The following is a 21,455-nucleotide window of genomic DNA, read 5'->3' as shown; positions in this document are numbered from 1 at the left end:
TCCATTTTCCTTCTCCAGAGCATGGTTTCCCAACAGCTTAGAGACAGTGTTACTGCCCTATAAAAGCTCTCCTGTAAAAGCCTATAAAAGCTCTATAAAAGCATAGTCTTAGAGGTGAGCAAGGTCCTCACAGCATCAGGTATGTAGCTGTTTCAAACTACCAAAATAATCCCAAGCAAAACTGGGAAAAAATGTCCAATTTATACTGATTTCTTGTTTTAAGGACTCAATCTGGTTATTTAAAATTTACAAGTATGCTAAAGAAATTTAAGAAAAAGACTAATGTGCTTTAACCCATTTTCAACCTAAGAGCAATAGTGTTTATGATAAAATACTTCTGTCATTTGCCAGACCAATTAAAACAGGTTTTTAAAAATAATGAAAATAAAATAAAACCCACAACCCCAAAAAACCCCAACATGCAAAGCACCAATATCAAATATTTTCAGGTTTTGTTTGGTTTTTTTTTTTACAGTGCTTTGGGTGCCAGTTCCAGGTTTGCAAATTAAGTTCCTGCTCTATTCACAGATCTGGCAGATGGCCTCGTGTTAATGAGTTGCAGAAAGTGGGAGGTGGAATAACACCACTGTGGCACTGATGAATTTTATGCAACAACTCTCTCTGGGTCACAATGTAGGCATCACATCACCTTAGTGCACTGAACTGCCCAGCAGTGCTGCTGTAGCCCTGCTGTGTCCTCAAAGGAAAGAGCATCACGCAGTCTAAAAATCCCCTGCATAAAGTCATCCTTGCACTGACTTTTTTGCACAGGAAAAACCCTACCCAAAAAGAGAACTTGAGTAATTAAAAAGACTTGCAGGCTTTTTTTTTTTTTATTTTTAATAATAATAATTCTGTGGCATTATCTAATGTCAGCTATGAAATTATGTGTGTTCAAAACTTCTTCATATTAATAGTCTGCAAAGCTTACACAGAATTGAAAATCCTATCCTTTAATGAACACTTAGCTTTCTACTGTAACTTCTCATTCTACAGACTAGAAGGCTGCAAATAAAGAGTAAATAAATTGGAAAACAGAAGCAATAGAGATTTGGCTTCCTTTGGTGGGTAGTTAGTTAGCTACCTTATATTGAGTGTTATTAAGAAATTCCTTTACCAGTACTCCTAACCAGGATTCCTCCCTGTTCATTTCACCATGCTATACTAACATTATGTATTTATTAAATTCATGAAAGATATTCTTCAAAACAGGTTGATCAGACTTTGGCTGAAGTATATATGCTATGTTGCTAGAGTGCTGATGTGATGGGTATATGACCAGGACTTGAGGGGCTGCAGAAAGTTCTTAATGAATACAAAGAAAGGTTGAAAGAAAAACATGGATTATAAAAAAAGGAACATTATCCATTACTTTGTGATAGTGTAAGTTAACTAACTGACCAAAATCTGTTCACGCTTTAATTATTGAGTTGTTTTCAGAAAATCACTGATTAAAAATTTTGAAGTTCAGGTTTTAAAACTACAACATAAAACCATTTTCCACTAAATGACTTTTGCGCCGGCAAAACTGGTCATTATTATCACCATCATAATTTCAGTGACATAACAATGACAAAGTAACATGGCATTGGTAAGGCAGCCCCAAACCTACCACACTCTGAAACCCTGGTGAGGGCTTTTCCTGTTATACTGAGTTAATAGGATCTGGGATGGCAAACTCCTGAAGGACCCAGGGAGCGCTGGACATGTTGCTGGGAGGGCCTGATGAGTAAGAGTCCCTACACTAATCCCCAGAGCCCATCACACCATAAATACCAGAAATCACTTCTGCCTGGCAAAAATCTGGGACTCGGAAATCTTACAGATGAGCTTCCCGTAAATGACTCCCATTTTGAAAGGTGAAACCCTGTAGCTATGTTCATATGCGAGTCCCTCAGATCACTCAGCGTAGCTTTGAACATATTTATATCCTAGAAGATGCATTTGATCTAGCAAACAAATAATTCCTATTGCCAAGTTACTCCATATTTTTAATATTTTCACTGAATATTTTGTCTTAGCCCTTCCCATTAATAGGACTTCACAATAAATGATATAACTGGATTCTTTTGAATGTGCTACTGAGAAAATTGTATAGAAGTGATATATCCAGACCTGGGCTTTTTCACAATTCCCAGGACACAGCATGGTCACAGCAACACTAACCCCCCGCAAAGCACATACCCTATTCCAAGCTGAAGATGTGATAAATTCTAGCAGATTAATTTTAAAAACCATGACAATTAATGGGAGGAGAAGTATACTTGCAATAGCTAGCTGTGCCAGCGGGGAAGACTGCATGTGCTGCACCCACAACACCACAGCAAGCAGGAGAATTTGGATTAGGGACAAAATGAGATATGAGATACAATGAAGCAGGTATAACACAGGTCATGTTTTTACCTCTATGGCTCAGACTGGAAGTTTATTTCCTTCCATCAAGACAACCAGGAAAGGACACAGATGTGAGTTATAGCTTTTCTCACGTGCACAAAGAACACTCTTTGGCAAGACCACTTAAACTGGTCACTGCCACTTTGGAAATGTCAGGATACTATCAAAACACAGAAAATTAAATACATGCCAGATACTAATGGAACAGGGTAATTTCTATCCTTATCAAAGATCTAAGAGGCTACCCAAGATAATAAAATAACAGCACCTACATCTCTCCTATCTACAATTCTATGTTAACCTCTCTCTCTACTGGGTCTACTAAATAACCTTGCTGTAAACAAGCTCAAGATAATATTTGTCTAATACCATCCACTCATTAAATGCAGTCCTGACCTGATAGACACACTCAGAATAGTTTATATTGAACACAATTTTTTTAAAATTTGACAGTCTAAGTCATTAATATTTTATCACTTTAGTAATTTTCCTTGCTGCTTTTATTACAGTGGCAACAAATAAAAAGAATAGTTAGCAAACATGGGAACCAAAGCTCTTGAAGTCTAATGAAACTTTGCCTTACTATATCAGATACCTGCAGTCTTTTATAAAACCTGAAAATAAATATTTTCTAAGTAAAAAACCTGAAAATAAAATGAAAATATTTTAAACTAAAAATTAAGAGGTTAGATGGCATGTTCCCTATAGCATTTATTAGCAGATGTGCAGCTAAAGAGGAAATAACACATACAAACAGATATGAGTATAAACCTTATTTATAGTGCCTATTTACTTCCCTAGGTCCTATTTAACTTTGATACTGAGCAAAACTAGCAGATGCTCCCAGTACTGCTGTTAAATTTTTTAATCTGGATGTGTCTCTTAGTCTTGAATAATAAAAGAGTTGTTCACCTTTTAAAAACTTTGAACTGCTTAGAATCATTATCTGGGGAATATGAGAAGAACTGGATGGGAATGAAAGAAGAATTGCATGGGAATTAGTGACTTTATACTAACCTTCCTTGGTTATGTAATTTATTTTTAATACAAAAGGCAGTATATAATTTCTGTTACCATTCTGAAATTCACAGTCCCAATAAAGAAAGTTTGTCCAGAGAAGTTATGGCTGTCCTACCCATGGAAGTGTCCAAGGCTGGATGGGGCTTTGAGCAACCTGGCCTAGTTGAAGGTGTCCTTCCTGATGGCAGGGGGTTGGAATGAGGTGACCTTTGAGGTCCTTTCCAACCCAAACCATTCTATGAATAACCAGACAGCAGTATGGTAATACTACTACTACAAACATAACTACCTTTCTATCCTAAAGAAAAAAGGAAACAATTCAACATATTTGACCCTCTGAAACCTCATAATTTATCCAAAACTATAAAAGAAACTGTTTCAAATTTCCACACATATTTCAAAAGGTGTGACATCTTCCAGTGTAGGTCATTCAAACAGACCTCAAATACCTCTAGACACCACACCATGGTAATTTCTCATTCTTATCTATGGGCTCTTTGTCAGCTTGCATTTTCCATCACTGTACAGCTGTAAATTCTGTGAGAGGAACCAAAATTTTCTGCAGCTTTATAAATATTAAATGTTTTCTGATGCAGGCTGCAAGATGATTTAATACAGAAGCAGTCAACCAAGCAGGCAGGCATCTTAGCAGGGCAATGCAGTCAGCACACACTTGGGATTATCTGTCCTGGACAGTCCTGCAGATGCACTGGATGCTGGATTCACAGCCTCTTTCCATGTGCTATCTTTGGTAGAGACAAGGACAAACTGCATTGCTGAGCAGCATCAAAATAAATGCAGCACAGGGAGGAATCAACAGTAAGATAAATACATTCCCAGAATCATCACCCTGCCCATGCACAGCAGGGGTCATGGCACAAAACTCTCCTCCAAGGCTGAAAGCAGTTGACTGATCAGAACTGAATACCATTTTTTTTGCTAAATCCTAACACATGAACTGTATTCTTCCATCCATTAATTTAAAAATCTAAGTCACATTTGCCTAACCTGATTTTTCTCCTTTTATGTAGCTAGTGAATGTTCAGTGTTCTGTTCCGTTCTAAAGCTCTTCTCTCATAACAACATGGCAAATCTGTATTACAAAGCAACTTAGCTTCTTAAGTAACAAATAAAACCCAGAAACAAACAAAAACAGACACCAGAAGAATGCCAGAAAACTGATGGAAACCTTTGAAAGGTGATAAAAGAAAATATGGCATTTAAATCATTAGAGAAAACCCTCAAACTAACCATGTGTGCAAACTTAACACTTAACAAAACAATTAGTAAGGAGGAGTCCAAGAGCCCTGACACGAAAGAGCAGTTTAACCTCACCTCTCTGACACTCCTGTGCCAGCTGAGAGACTGACAGGTGGCTGACAGATGCTACCCTGCTACCTCGTTAAAATTGTGATTTTTTCCTCATTTTATTCAAGATCTGCCAGAAGGGAACAAACTCCTCATCTCTTACAGACAGATAAGGGAATGCAGCTTCTACACTGCATCTTCCTCTGCATGGGAAAAAACCCTCTGCACTGCCTAAATTTGGGATCAGTGAATTGGTTCAGTGACCACACGCTGCATTTGCTGGTGACCTGGCATCATCTAATTGGAGATTGCCTAAAAAACCAAAAATTGGATGCACTGTTCTGTGTGACTCCCTCTGCAGGATTTGTCTTTTTCTTATAGCAAATCTGTTAAAAATAAAGGGGGCTTGGATTTCATCAAGATAATAATACAGAGCAAATACCAGAATGTTACTGAGGCGTCATGTAGGAGACAAGACTCCAAATAAAAGATCAGCTGCTCTTTTCCTGAGTTAGGTCTGAAAAACTGATTTAATAGTGAAATTTTCCCTAAGAACAGTTGGCTTTAAAATAACTTAAAAGATGCACATATAGGCTGTGTTCTGCTTTAAATACTAATCTCCTCTGAACAGATGAACAAAATATTTTTGCTGTTTAGGAAAGTGCAGTATGTTTATTTTGCTTGCTGTGCAATTTTACAAAGAACACGATTATTGAGCTGAACATTTAGTCCTGTCTAACTCATTAAATATTGCCTCAGTTATTAACAGTATGTACTTAATCCCATGGGATTTTAAAAAATATCAGTATAGCTAATAGATAGTGACAGTTTTCCTTCTAGTATTTCCTCTAAAGAGGAGTAGAAACAGTTACAGTAACACATCTGGAACCAGAGACATGCTCATGGTTCTGGACTGAGCTACAAGGATTAATAAATGTCATCTGAAGCACTGGTTAATAATGGAGTAAGCAGGTTGTTCAGTAAACTTCAGTTAATGTTTACGTACTTGTACATTTAAAACAAAATAGACCCTTGGAGCTTTCTGATAAGTTTTCAAATAAGCAAGTATCTACAGAAGGGGTGTTGTATCAGATAATTCCCTTTTCCTGTGACCATCCTTCTGCTATTCATGTGACAATATTAGAGATCAGCAGGCATCAACCTGGAGTAAACCAAGTCATTCCCTCCAAAAAATGGAAAAGCAAAGAGGGTCACACTGGAATTTAAAGATCACTGTTCAATGTAAGAGGAGAACCTGAACAGATGTGGCCATGGCCCTCCCTACAGCATGCATTAGAGAGCTGGAAGAGAGAGAACCTCTGAGTTTCTTTGAAAATGCTAATTCTCACCCAGTCCTGCATTGTTCTCCCAAACTGCTCTTCTTCCTGACATCCCAACTCTATAGTAAACTCCAGTATGGATATAAATAGGTTTATATCCATTGATTATAACCCTGGATATAAACAGGTTCAATATCCATTGAATATACTCCCACTCTCCAGTTTTGGGACTTAGGATGTTTATAATCTTACAGTAAGTATTCAGAGATTTCACAGTAAATCCTTTCAGGCATGGATTGGATTGTAAAAAACGCTTGTGAACTTTCCATGATCATCAAGTCACACACCACTGCTGATGCCCTACTCACAGAAGTAGCAGTCACACTTACCTTTGCAAACAAAGCATTTAATATGGAAATACTTGTTCTGAACTCTCAAAACTTCTCCTTTGCATGGTTTTCCACAGGTATTGCAGAGAATTGCAGTACTTGATGGCTTCTCCAGTTGGCTATGTACAGCCTGTGGTTGTGAAACTGCAGGGGAAAACAAAAAGTAGAGCATTTTAAAGGCCAGAGATAAGATCTACAAGGAATGACAATTAACACCTAGGACAAATCAGGTCAAGCAGATTAAAATTTTAACTTCTGGGATTGGAAAGCACAGGAGAAAAGATCTGCTCAAAGCAGTTCAGCCAAGCCAACCTTGTTATTTCAGAACTTTGAAAGCTTTTGACTGAACACACTTCAAACATAAATCAGATTCCTTATAGAGGAAAGAATTCACATGATCAAGTCTTGAGAGCTTCTGCTTGAATTTCAAAAAATGCTTTGTCATATTTTCTCTTCAAGAAATCAGACTATAGATAAAAGCTATAGTTTTTATTCAAAATATCTTGAATGGTATGGTAACTCTTACACTCTGAGCTACTGATCCTTAAAGTTCATAGTAAATGCCCTTTTTTTTAGTGATTTTAAGGCAGAAATATAGTTCTGTAGATGTTTTGAATACTTCTGAAACATTGACATCCCTGTAAATAGCACACATTAAACAAAGTTTTCTATCATTTTATAAGGAAACCACGATTTCAAGAGGTTATGTTAATATAGATTAGTGAAAATTAAGTGAATTTAAAATTTGCTGCCATCTTGTGATGTAAATTAGAAATTGCATTTATTGTGCTATTGATAACACGAGGTAAGTTGGCATCTCAATGTGTTAATGGAACAGGTGAGATATGACCTTATTCTTGCAATCCTGCTGCAGCACTTGCATCAATTTTTTATCACAGTGTATTTAAGAGTCAAGAGAGGAAAGATAAAGGCAGCTTATAAAGGAGCTATACTGTAGCTCAACAGATCTGGCTTTTTCCCTGTGTGAAGAACTAATAACAGGAAAGCATATAGAGTATTTTAAGTAAATGACATATTCAATGACATTTTCTCCTGTAATGTGGCATGCTTACTCAAAGGCTGGATTGCTTATTTCAAAGTGATTTTGCTTAAATTTTAGCTACAAAATAAACTCGCCAACCAACCAACCTGCTCAAGATGGAGCAACCTCTCATACACCAATAGGCCTTAGCAAAAAAGGCCTTTCCACAGCCACTGAGTTGAAGGAGTCAGTATTTCAGTAAGATGCTAAACTTCTCCTCCCACACACTCTTCCAGGGGATTTGCTGCAAGTTTTATCCAAAACAGCACTTTCTACTCCTGAAACTACAGTGGTTTGGGTTTTTTTGTTGTTTTTTTTTTACTCAGAAGATACATGGGCTTGAACTTCTCATGGCATTATTCACCACCCACTAGCATTTTGGCTTATCTTCTAAAATAAACGTTCTGTGATGGTCAAAAAAGTCCTGCTCAAGGTACTCATGAACTTTGGAGCAATTACTGAAGGCCTGTAATTAAGTTATAATTAAGGACATCTCCAATATAAACAACATAAGCATGACAGGCGACTGGAAGTTTATAGAAAGGCGGATGCCCAAACTTACACAGATCAAGTAGAACAGATCACCCAGGTTACTAAGAGGGTCTAATTTATTCCTCTAATAAAAACAGAGGAAACTCTGAACTTTGCAATACTTTACTTTTGACACAAGAATCTCTCTGTACTGTAACCTGCCCAAAACAAACGACCCACCCTGAAAAAGAATCAACCCTGTAAGAAACCAAAACAAAGTATTTTCCCGAGTTAGTTACTAGAGTAGCTGCTAAAAGCTTGCAACTATAAAGGTTTACTCTCTCCAGATTTGCTAGCAAGCATCAAATTCATAGCATGTAACTCATGAAAGACTTGAGTTAAAAGGAGCTGACCAGAGCCAGAGCATTTGGGCCTAAACAGTTGCATTTGAAATATAAAATTCGGATTAGAACAATTAAATAATTGCCTTTTCTTCACACTCCACAATTCCCATGTTTTACCTCTCTGGAGGCATCCATGCCTGGCCAGTGCAGAAAGCTGTGTGTGGTGTCCCACAGGCCAGAAGAAGCTGGCTCAGGAATCCCAGCTGCAGGGCCAGAGAGCCCCAGCCCACCCCTCCAAACATCCCCTTCCCCAGAGGGACAGCAGCCTCACATTTCCCGACAAAACACTGCCTTGCTAGCTGCTCTCTTGCCCCTGGGAGTCCAATCCTGCACTTTTTGCAAAGCTGCAGAACACTGAAAATTGTTGCCAAGTTGGGTTTTTTTTTTTTTTTTGGTGTCTGGTAATGGTTGCAAACTGAAAATGTAGGAGAAAACAGACAAATTTGTTTTCCACAATGTATTTGGTGCTCAGTGTCCAGAGCTACAGGGCAGGACTTCACACATTTCCTTCTCTTTGGGTCTCTAAATCAAGGTTCAGAATGAAAAAAAAATCTCAGCAATTCAGGTAAAAAATAAATTAAAAAGGAAAATATTTAGGGTTTTCTTTTTTTTAAAAAAAATGTATTTGAAATGTCTTTTGGAATTTTTATATGAATCTCAAAGTAACACAAAACATATTTAAAATGTACACTGCAGACAAAGAAGTAATTATTTTTCTTTTCTCTCAGTTAAGAAATAAGCTACTAAGTATTTCACACAAAGCCCCACTGGGAATACAGTGCCTCTGAGATCATTACAAAGAGGTCCTTCTGAAGACAGTTTAAAATACTTTTCCCTCTAGCATAACAAAATCATATAATTAATCACATATTAGTTTATATTTTAAAACATTAACACTTAACATGGTTTAGGTTGAAATGTCATCTGCTGACAGTTCTGAGAAACTAATTCTATTAGGGAACTTCACATTTTATCTTACGTTTCAAACAGTATTGAAGGAGATAAGTTTACACAGCAATTTTCAGCATTCTACCTTTATGCCTTTATGCATTAAAATAATTCTTCAAAGCAGGAGAAGAAACAATCAACATATTAAATAAGTGAAATAATGAATTACTGATGGAATGCAATGAACTGAAACTACTCATTGGATCATAATTAACTAAAGAGTTCATTGAAAATGAATGCTTCCATTATATCCTAATTTGTAGAAATTTCCTTCTTAATTTTAAGCTACTTTTTCTAAGCCAAAATACAACTGAATATCTGATTCTCTAAATTTGCCTTTTTCCCAGACTACATTCTGCTCCAGCAGAGGTATCCTCATGAATCCTTAAACCCTAAAAGGATGCACTCACTTTTTGACAAGGACAAAAACTGGCAAGGAATGAACAAGTAGATTCCACAGGACTTCTTTGTGCAAGACTTGTCTGCTGGGGACATTACTGCCAATATTCTTGCCAACTGTCCAGCGCTCACACATCTCTGATGTCAAGACTCAGCCTGTCTCCACCGGGCTACACAGTAGATAATTCTGCTTAGTTCTGGACCAAGTAGGGCACATTAACCAGCAACAGTTTGCAGAAGAATTGTCAAATAAAATAAACTGCTCAGACTCACTTCTGTACTGCTTACTGTAGACGTGCACTTGCTGCATGTACCACAGAGAAGGAGGGACAGTGGCACTGCTTATTATTAAAGCTGCATTAAACATCTTATGGCTGCTGTCAGGTGATGTTCTCAGTGTGCTTACCACTTCTGCAGATTCACAGAATATCCTGAGTTGGAAGGCACTGACAGGTATCATCAAGTCCAGCTCTTGGCCCTACACAGGACTATCCCTAAGAATCACAATATTTGCCTGAGGGCCTTGACAAACTTTAACCATCTACATAAACATTACTAGAATCTGATGATCTCAGACTCATTTCTTCAGGGGAAGTTTCAGATAAAATGTTTAAGCTTTTTATGAAGGTGGAAAAATTTAGTATTTTATATTTTATACTAACCTTTGTTATTAGTTAGCAATAATGAAAACCAATTGGTTTTCAACATTAAAAAGAAAGCAGAACAACTTGCTTTTGGAAGTATTTGGATCAAAGGCTGCAGCCTGACCTAGGTGAACACTGACAGGTACACTGGATCCATTTTACCACAGTTTGTGGTAAAAAGCCCATTCCTTTGACTAAGCCCAGCTCCTTTGGCATCACTAGACTAAGCAGGATTTAACAGCTGTGGGGACTGGGATAAGGTGCCAGAGATAAGGAAAATATTTGGGAATGCTTTGGAAGCAGAACAAGACAAGCTGATGGCAATGACAGAAGGGAGAGAATTCACCAGTCCCTGGTCCTGCTCTGCTCAGGAGCCTGGGATAGAAAATGTCACCTTCTCTCTGCTGTGAGCAAACTGCCCAGGGAAATCAAACTCTTGCCAAAAGATCCAGTCTAGGACTGGTCTGTGCAGAAGATGAAAATCCCCTTTGCTATCAGGCTCTCCAACAGCTAAATGAGCAATCTTCATGGTAGATTACAGACCTGATAAAGAAACACGTCCAGAAACTGCAGAATTTGACACAGCCCTAGCACTTCTTCCAGGTTTTTGTGTTTTGTTTCAACTCTGCACAGGAACCTACAGAAGCCATTTCTGAGCTTGGAAATCAAGTACTGAAAATTAAGAAGTGTCATGCTTAAGAATGCACGTTTAATCTGGAATTAAACCTCAACTAAAAAGTTTAATAATAAAGACTTCCACCTTCTTTGTTTACTATACAGACATAATTAAGGCCACATAACTCATTTGCGTCACATTCTTTAACTCTGCTCTAAAAATCCAGTTTAATAGATTTACTGCTCCTGGTGATTAAAGAAGCCCAAAATGATAAAGGGCCAAATGACACAATTTGATATTATAATCTCAGGATCCTTGAAAGATTTGGGTTGGAAGGGACTTTAAAGGTCACCTAGTTCCAACCCTCCTGCAGTGGCAGGGACACCTCCCATTGCTCAAAGCCCCATCCAACCTGTCCTTCTGTGATACAAACATTTTAAAGAGTACTGTGATCTAAAGAAAGGTGTAATTTGAGTGGAGAGACAAGAGTCACATGAAAAGAAACTTTATTCCTAACATTTGCAATGCCCCCAATTACCTGTCACTGCAGGGAAAGCGGTGATTCCTCACCAAGGTTCCTGGAAGGATTGAGCCTAAAGGCAACAATGAAAGGAAAAACAAAGGGCCTAGGGGGTGGGGGGCACTTTCTCTGTCCTTTTTGTGGGTTGTTCTGGGACTTCTTTTTATTGTGTTATGGAGGTCAGGTTAAAAAAGTGCAGGCCATTCATTTCAGACTCATTAAAATACCATATTGCTGCCCTGCAACAGCAACCTTCCGTCAGCAGAAAAGATACAATAATTTTCTTTACCAACTATCAGCATTACAGGCTCCTCTCTTACTTCACAACCTTTTGCTTCATGAGATGAAAACATATTTTTGAGGGGAAAACATGTTAGACATCAATATTTAAAACTATAATTATCAGCTGTTTTGTTCATAATAATGTTCAGCTTTTTCAACAAAGGCAAAGGCCACATTCCAACTCTGAACCAAAACCACACAGCACTGGTAAGGGATATTATTTTGCATGAAGGAATTACCAGCAAATTATTTTTGAGTTGACACTGAAACTTTTCATCTCTGTAGCTAGAGGTGGTTACTGCAAATCAAAATAAACAAATATGAGACCCAAATGCCATTTACTCACTAAGTATTTGAGAAACAGGACAGAATTATTGATTGCTGACATGCTGTATCAAGTGATTTGGGGAGGGCGAGGTTCACAGTAGCCCAGAGGGAAATTAAATTTGCAATCTTCCTGGAGCAGGATTAAAGGGGACGCACACAAGTACTGCTGGAATTAGAGATTGGAGTTTAAGTTGTTGTTTTAACAAACCCTTCTTGTGTCAACCGAGTCAAAACACTGAATTTAAAAACATGAAAAGATGAAAACAAAGGAAGGAAGCATTTAAGTGCCTCTTAATATCCCAGTGAAGCATTATTCCCACTGTAGAGCTGGCCCCTGCTCTCTCCCTGTCCTGTGTGTCTGTGTTTAAAATCCAGTGATGAGGAGCTGTGCTGATGTGAGGATAAAACAGAAATACATAGTACAGAAACATTTGCAGTGATCAGAGAACTGCATGGGTTTCAGCTGTACATTTCATTTAGATAAGGGGATTGGTTTGGTTTTCTTTTTTTCCTAAGAACCAGTGATTCATCATGGAGCCTTGTGGGGGCCAGAGACCCCATTGCTACTTTCCACAGAAAATATGAGAAAAAGAGTAATTGTGTAATGGGAACTCCACAAGCTCTTCCCACCCATCCTGCCAACCCCACTCAGCAGCAGGGAAGAGGAATTCCCTGGCCCCAGCCCTGCCTCAGGAGTGCACAAGTTAAATGTTCTGGAAAAGAATATTAAATAACTGGGGGTAACCTGGTTTGCCCTGTTTCTCAATCAGCACCTTGTGTTAAATGACTTTACAGATGTGTTTGCCTGCTTTATGGTGCCTTCTCACTCTAATGCCCTGTTCCTCTGTGTGTCTCACGGGAAACCAGATGATCAGGAGGATAAAGGGAAAGAAGTTTTGCTGTTAATGTCCATATAATGTGGTCCCTCGAGCCCTCCAGCTGGCCACACAGAGGGCTGAAGCATCCCCAGGTCAGCACACACAGTCACTCCCTTTCCCAATAGTGCTCTTCTGCACCAAGAGGGTCTGGGCACCCCCCAGAAGTGCTCACTGCTCTTTCCAAGACCTCTGCAGTGGCTCCACTGCAAAGCACTGTTACTTCTCTCTTTAGTTCCTGTATTAAAATAAAATATTCACCAAATTTGATAAATCTCTATGTCAATAGGTCTCAGTTTAATTCTTTCACACTGTCCAAAAACACAAAGTAAAATGCTTCAGGAACTGTGTTCCTTTTTGAAATGCATACCTGCTTCTACTACAGTGCCTTTCCAAGGCATGCCTCTTCCAGCACTTCCTACTCCTCCTCATCAAAACAGAAACCCACAGCTGATACAGGGCACACAGAACAACTGAGGTGACCTCTGCTTTCACCACCAATTACAGTTTATGGGAGCAGAGGCAAAAGAGAGGTGTTATCCAGCAGGATGTGAATAAACCATGTACAAGAGGTGCAACACAGCTCGAGTATTCACACAAGAGCTTCAAATCTCACCGTATGCTCTGTGCTAAATTCACATCGCATAAACAAACCTAGCACAAGCTAACCTCCTGCCCTCGTTATTATAATAAAATATTTACTGAATTCAAACAAAGTTCATAAAAATCTCTGCTGAGTTTGAGTAACTGCTACTGCAGCATTGTAAAGGCTATTTTTGTACAGGTTTGGCTAGATTGCAATGAGATGGGATATAGAAACAACACTCCAAGATATCTGCAAAAAAGAAATAGGGTTTTATTTTCTCCATTATAGTCTAATATGAACTCTGAAGTCAATTTAAATTTTAAAAAAAATGAGCAAAGTTTTCAAACTGAGCTGTCAGCTAACTAACAGAGTCATTATCCTTTCCAAATCATCATTCATATAATTAAAAGAACACAAAGCATAATTTACAAGAAATGTTTAACCATCTTTCCCCACTCTGTTGTGTTGCCACATAAACACAGAGCTGTTATCCATCCCCATGACAGCATCAGTGATTTAGTTACCACAGCCCCAGATGAAAAACAAGTCATTTCAGGTCTAGGCTGACCAAAATGAGGAGTCATCCCAGCGTACCTGTATCCTCGGGCATTCCTGCACTAATTCCCAGGAGCAGGGCTGCGGTGGGCAGGGGGATCCGCAGCGAGGCTGCCACAGCCGACCCCAGCACAGCCAGGGTCAGATGACTCCTGCAGCTCCCACGTACAGGCGGGAGCAGAGCCAACCTCGCCGTCACCGCCAAGTAAAAATAGCGAGCTACAGAAGCCGAAATATTGTCACGTCCATGGGGGTGGCAGCACCGGCAGGGTCCCGGAGCCATCGGATGCGGGACGTGCCAGCAAGGGCTGTCTTTGCATCAGGGGAGAGCACAGCCGCTTCAGGGTGGTGCTGGGCACCTGGGGAGAGAGGCTAAAAGAACTAAAACCTGCAAGCTCCTTGTCATAAATTAGAAGCACACGCTGAGGTAGCAGGGAAACCCCTCTAGATATTCCCCAAACACAGAGGTCCTTTCCCCCTGGTGCAGGAGGGCAGAGCACTGATGTCAGAAGGAGATGATGAGCACTGAGATGCTCTCACTGTGCGATACCTGGCAGCCAAAAATCTCTCCCCTGACTGCTCATATGGAGCTGGAATGTGTACCACTGGAATAACAGTGATGTGTTGAGCTATTTAAAGCACTGCATGGGAACAGAATGAGCATTTCTATAAGGACTCTGCCTTCAGAAATGTATATGATGAGTACACCACTGCCCTGGGCCATGCCAGACATGGTCTATACCTTTAAATAGCCCTCAGCTGGCATGGCCTGAGACCCAGAGCAAAGATCTGAAGATCATAGGTTCTATACACTGAATCAAATCTATGAACTGCTCAATTTAAAATAATCTTCTATATGCATTATCTTGCAGCAACTGCCTTTTGACATGAAACTCTTATGTCAGTTTTTCATCTTGTTCAATATTGTGCTGCCTGCATGAAACCAAATCCATCCGCACACTCTTCTGGATCAGCATCAGCCACCCTGGCTGATTTCTCCAGATATTTGCAGGATTTGGCCTACTTAGTTTTTCCCAGCAGCTACTTCAGCTTGGCAGAAACACAAAAGGCACTTTGCTAAATGGCAACACTCTGAAGGCACGTAAATTAATAGGCAGGAAAAGTGAAAGGGCTTTTACTCTAACACAGCCTTTCCCTCTGCTTGCCAGGCTTCCAAGGCTAAACACTTGGTAACTTGCACTTAAACACTGTATGATCATAATGCAGTCACACAGTGCCCTGATTTGTATTTACGATTTGAGGTGTGATCCCTGAGCCCTCCCTGCAGTCCCAGCACTTGGCTACAGCAAAGGAGAAATCACACTCGAGGAGCTCAGAGGGTTTTCGTGGTGTTTCTGAGAAGCTCCATCACCACTCTTGGTCTTCAGAGGCACAGAGCACGAGGCCATTGCACTTCATTAGCATGGTGGGCTGACTCGAGGGAGTGTGACAAGGGACAGCAGTGGCAGCAGCAGCACAGGTGAGAGATCAGAGAAATGATCCAGAAAACCATGTAGCTTTAACCTGATTTCTCCAATCAACACAGACCAAACTCCTGTAACTCCATTGTTTTAACAGTAATAACAGCACACTGCCCTTGCTACAGAAAAGGACAGGAGGCTTGGCTCCTCTTAAAATCTCCAGTGAAGTCCTGGTAGCCACAGCAGTGGTCTTGCCCAAACCTCTGTTTCAGGTTTGCTTTTCCAAGGTTACATTACTCAGGTCACTGCCGTCACCAACATCTTTGCAAACAGCAGCCAGACAGCAATGAATTCAGGCCACTCTGAAATGGGTTAGTTGGCTGCAAAATCTTTATAACCTGTGGTACTGTGAGTTATAAAGGACATTTTAAAAAGATTCCAGACCCATTCCTAATGAACTCACGCTTCTCTCCTGTACTCACTGCCCTCTTCCCCAGTGTAAGCTACAGGGAATGTCAGTAGTAACTGGACTGGTTATAGTTCAATTTTAGGTAGTTCCTGCAAGGAACAAGGAGTTAGACTTGATGATCCATGTGGGTTCCTTCCAGTTTGAGATATTACAATAGGATTCTATGACTCTGGGAAGGCGAAAGTCCATAGTCTAAACCCATTCCTGTTCTTCACAGCACTTCACTAGGCCCATTTTGAGCTTTTTCCACAGTCTGTCTCTGAAAATGTTTTGGAACAATTATTTTATTAGATGTCGAAGAATGTAGAGATTGTTCTCCACTATAAAATATGTAACTATTTTCTAACTAAGATTTCTTTTTTTAAAAAAAAATCAGAGTTATAATGCTACCCGAGATTCAGGGACTTTGCTTTATACAACAGTTATGTACCTGTTAGCTTGCAGCAACTCTTATGTTGTTTGATTGGCATATTGGTTTACATTTTAGGTTGCCCTGTGTGGAGTCAGGAGTTGGACTCAACAATCCCCATGGAGTCTCTTCCAACACAGAAGCCTTTAAGAGTTTATAAAACTTTGTCCTTGAACTTTAAGTTGCTCATCAGGTTTCTACCCAACCATATATGTGTCTGTTTAATAGCAAATGGGAACTATAGAGTCCAGCCTCAATATAGAATAAGATATTAACTTTTCACAAATAATCTCGAATTAATGAATTTTACTTTGAAAATGCTGGAAAACACAAGAAATCACATTACACAGATTTTCTCAGTACATTTTAAGATGCATTTTCTTCTAAGTTGCTAAAACTGATTGTGTTGCTGCTTCATGTTATTTTTGCTTTTGGTAGTTTTGACCCAGGTTAGTGATAATTTGGATATTCTACTGGGGATAATATGATCACAGACGAAGAGAGGCACTGCTCTCTTCTCGGTGATGATCCTGTCACTACAGGAAGCCAGGGAATGGCCTGAAGCTGTGTCAGGGGAGGTGTAGGCTGGATATCAGGAAAGGTTTTTCACCCAGAGTGGCTGGGCACTGGAACAGGGTCCCCAGGGAAAGGGTCACAGAACCACCCTGACAGAGCTCAAGAAGTGTTTGGACAATGCTCTCAGGCACACGGTGCGACTCTTGGAGATGGTGCTGTGCAGGGCTAAGATTTGGAACTTGGAGGATCCTTGTGTGTCCTTTCAAATTTGAGATATTCTATCATATGAAAAATACAATAAAATTAAATACGCCTCTATATATAATGATATAGATTTCTGTCATATTTTATCACTAAGACAAAAATAAAATTAAGTAATAGATGTTTCCTTCTAATTATCACAATTTATTAATTGAACTGCTGTATTCCTAACAGCTGTGCCCAAAGAACACTGGGACCACTGGGACTTGGAACCACTGCAGAACCCCTTGTCCCCAAGCATTCATGATAGAAACAAGAAAGGACAAACCCATGGCAGAAGTGAAAATGAGCAGGAAAAGGGTAAATGAGTTTGGTAAATGGTGCCTCTACAACTAAACTCATGCCTTCCGACTTTCTGCCCAGCCTCTCTTGCATGAATCCCATTTCTGCTGGGAATGGGCTCGCAAAATCACCCAACTCTGTCCTCAGTGACCTGTTGCATGCCACCAAAACCTGTCCTGCTCAGAAACAGCCTGAGTTTAAACTTCTGGCTCTCAAACACCTCTATCCTCAAGTCCATGCATGAGAGAACACTTCTCATTAACTGCACAGCAATGAGCCATGTGCACGGTCATCTTTAATTGAAACACATACAAGCAGGTCAGAGACAGTGGGCTCTTGTACAAGAAGAAGAAGGAAAAGAAGTAAAGAACCTGCTTCAGCAGGGAGCTTGGACTAGATGAACTCCAGAGGCCCCTTCCAACCTAAACCACTCTGTGGTTCTGTGAATCCTGCATATTTATAAAGCAAGAAAAATCAGGCTGAGGATCCACTCTGAGCTCTGACAGAGAACAGGCAGCTGTATTTGCTCCAGAGGTAACTGGGTCATGAGTCCTGCTCTGCTCCTTGCTATCTCTTGGGAATAAAGAGCTTCCTTCAGCCCTGAAATCCATGATGACAGCCCTTGACTGCTGGCCAGCAAGTTGCATGAGAGAAAGCAGAACTTCTCCCACTCCCAGCTCCATTTTCCAAGTGGGACCTCTCTGTGGCAGACCTAGATCCAGACCAAAGCTGGCATTTGTGCTCCACCAAGCAGAATGAAAGCACCACCTAATATTCTTCAGAAAACTGTGCGCCCAAAATAATGATCAGAAATCAAACATAAACCCTACAAAGCCTTTAGCAGACATTTTACAGTGGGAAACAGTGGCATATCAAACCTAAACATAGGGTGCAAGAAAATACTTAGAGAACTGAAAAAACCAAACATTGCCTCAATGAGGTGAGAGCAGGTCCAGAATGCAAAGTGACCCAGGTCAGAGGATAAAGGGAGAGGGTCTGGTTAGCAGCAGAGAGACAACGAGAGCCACAGCAGGTCACACACCTTGAGGAATGAACCTGCCACACAGGGACTCTGCTGACCTTAGGAAACTCATAGGGATTGCCAGTAAAATGGAGCAGGCATCAGATAAAGCAAGATCTGCTGAGGCAGAGGTCATAGGCTACAATTTAGCTCAGAGAAAACCTGGCATGTAATAAGGATAAGGCAAGCAATTAACAAAAGGTATTAGTTTCTCAAAGGGACTACAAGGGACTTTTCACAGAAAGGACTTCAGAAAGCAAGAGAGAAACTGTATACTCAGTGGTGAGCTAGGATAATGGGATGTATTGTATCAAGGGAAAGCATCCTGGCTGCAACAGAAAAGGTACTGTAACAAGAACTGCCCAGGAATAAACTAGAATCCAAGCCCAGCATTTTATGGGAGGGAAATCAAAGAAGCAGAACGAGGCAATAAACAGTCATTTGGTGTGGCCAAAAATTGCACGTGGTAGGCATGAGAGTTAGAAAAACTCCTTTATACCTTTGAATACAGGAGGATTTAAACTACAACGTGAATTTGGCATTTAGGGGATCATGAGTGGTGCAAGAAAGATGACAGGCACTGCAAAGATGCCAAGATAATTTTTGGGTATTTCTTTTGGGACTAAATGAATGCATGGAGGTTTTTAAGAGAGGATTCTTCTGTGTGGGCTGATGCTATGTGCACACAAAAAGAGAAAAAGATTACTAAATTTTAATTTATCATTGTTTTGTATATAAAATTATTGTTTAAATTGTCTGGATTTTTAATCAATGGAAATTTCAAGCGCTTAAATAGAGAGAAAACAGAAGTATTACCTAAAGAATTAGACAGACTTAAAGAATCTTCACTGCATTGCTCTCTTCTGATAAGTTACACAGACATTGCCATAATTCTGCAATCAACAGCCACCTGTCATACAAAAATTTTAAATGATGATGTGGGTTGGGTGCTATCTAGAAAAAAAAATTCAACCTCTCATGTGTTTTAATTAGAAAAAATAAATTCAACTTTGAAGGCTTTGTACCAAAAAAAAATAAAAAAAAAATTTAAAAAATTGAAACTGCACAAACCCCATCCCCATCATCCCTCCCAAAATGGGACATTTTTAGAGTTGAGAGGTCTGGGTCTATGTCTAAAAGAACTCACGTGCCTGAAATGCCACACATGGAAGTCCAAAGCTGCAAGGCTGGAAACCCCTCCTCAAAACATCCAAAGTAAGCTGATTTTTCACTTCCCATTTCCCAGCTGACCACGGCTGACTGCGGGAAAGCACCTTTGGCTTCCACATGTAGTGGAAACAGTGATGTGTGCTTGTTTGTAGCTTGTGTCCCCCGTGAGTGTGGGTACCGAGAGCTTTACTCCGAGTCACGCCCAGCAGATCTGAGCAGTTTCCATCTGAAGAGTTACCTTCCTTGTTTTCAAAGAAACAACTCTGTGACCACAGAGACCTTTCTGAATCTTTGTCACATTTATTGGATATACTCATCCCACAAGCCTGGGATGCCTTTCCACAAACCCTGCAGCTCAGTCCAGCTACAGTGATGGCATGACCAGGACAGTTTAGAGATGGCCATGCAGAAAACTCCCTGTGCAAAAAAAAAATCTGATTATCATCTTCAGATAGGGGCCATCTGAACAAGTGTCAAGGTGAGTTTTACACCAATAGATCCAGTAGGGCGCCATGGGTACAAATTCCTCTTCCTTAGAGGCTCAAGCAGCTGTAAATCCAACTCTGGTGTTTGCACTGATAGCTCTGCTCGGGTTTGCAAAGGAGAGACACTGAAAATCATATTTAGTAACTGGACTGCAAATCCCAAGTGAAAAGCCCTGAAGAGATCTGTCCCAAAGGGGAGTGGGGATTTCAGACACATCCTCGTCTGCAGCACTCTGTCCTGCACACATATGCACAACTCCCAGCACTTTAATCCTTGCCTTCAGCCCACAGTGACCATGCCAGAGAACATTTTTCTGCCTGCTTTCCAAATCCCATTCTCTGTGAAGGGATGTAGCTGCAAAGCAGCAGGTCAGATCCAAATCCTACTTAAATACATTCATTTTGGTTGATGATCACTGAGGAATTTGTCAACAAAGTGGAGTGCTGTTTTGAAAGTAAAAAAGAAGCCATCATTGGAAATGTGATGCTGTTACACTTAACCCTGTTCCCAGTGAAGTCCACCAGTAAAACCATTATTGATCTGGGTCAAAGACTTTCATCAGCATTCATTTCTGAATTCTGTCAACTTTTGATCTTAGCAGTTGGCTCATCACAACCAGAAAGTTCAGCCTTTTCCCTGCTTGCCTGAGGTTACAATTTCCCATCAGTAACATCTGAAATGCTATTATTTCTCAGAACTTACTTTAATACCAAGAAACAAAGCAGATTTTTTTTTTTTATTGGAGTGTGTCTAAATTAATGGATATTCTTTATTGCTCAGTTCCACCGTAAGCAGCTCCAAAATCTTAAGAAGCAACTTCAAGAAAATCACTGGACTCTACATCTATTACTGTTCTGCATCTCCCTGGCTGCCTGATGGTAACTTCTAGCACCTCCACCAGTTACCCAAACCATATTCCTGCCAGTCCCCTCATCTTCAGGGCATTCTTTTTTAAGAGCCATGACCCAATACCAGAACCTGTCACTGTGGTGCTATTTCCTGCCCCTAGGTCTGTAGCACCTGCTGGGTGCACCCCTGCTCTGCATCACTCTTCACACTGACATCTGCTCCATCTGTACCCTAAATGGGCGAGCAGGACAAGCACATTCCCTGGCTTGGAAATGAGCAAATGTTTGCAACTGGGGAAAAACAGTGTAGAAGGAATTTCCATGGCTCATTTGTCTTTCCATTCTCTGGTACAAACAGAGCAATAAGAACAACAATGATGCCTGTTTCTTACAGCTACACCAAAAAGCAAAAGCAAGATAATATAGAAAGTAAGATTCATTTTGCTAGCCAAGCCATAATACATCACCTCCAATCATTAATTAATATAATTTACTAATTTTCCACTAACACT

The 21,455-nt window shown here is 40.1% G+C and overlaps 1 protein-coding gene across 13 annotated transcripts in view; it reads right to left on the bottom strand.

Moving 5' to 3' along the window:
* ABLIM2 (actin binding LIM protein family member 2) overlaps positions 1 to 21,455 on the bottom strand; it is a 130,054-nt gene that overhangs the window by 87,306 nt on the left and 21,293 nt on the right. For 12 of the 13 annotated variants that reach the window (XR_015287458.1, XR_015287459.1, XM_086891144.1 and 9 more), the window contains exon 2: positions 6,392 to 6,535. Coding sequence is in view for 11 of the 13 variants with exons in the window: in XM_086891144.1 (XP_086747270.1) it covers positions 6,392 to 6,535 (144 nt within the window). In the remaining 2 variants the exon portion in view is untranslated. Of the gene's footprint in view, positions 1 to 6,391; positions 6,536 to 14,099; positions 14,199 to 21,455 lie in introns of those variants that run through there. The other variant, XM_023925548.2, reaches the window with a different exon arrangement.

This window comes from Cyanistes caeruleus, chromosome 5 (assembly GCF_971803275.1).
Source record: "Cyanistes caeruleus chromosome 5, bCyaCae1.hap1.1, whole genome shotgun sequence".
NCBI lineage: Eukaryota > Metazoa > Chordata > Aves > Passeriformes > Paridae > Cyanistes > Cyanistes caeruleus.
Note: the sequence above shows the minus strand (reverse complement) of the source record. Positions and strands in the feature narration are given on the sequence as shown.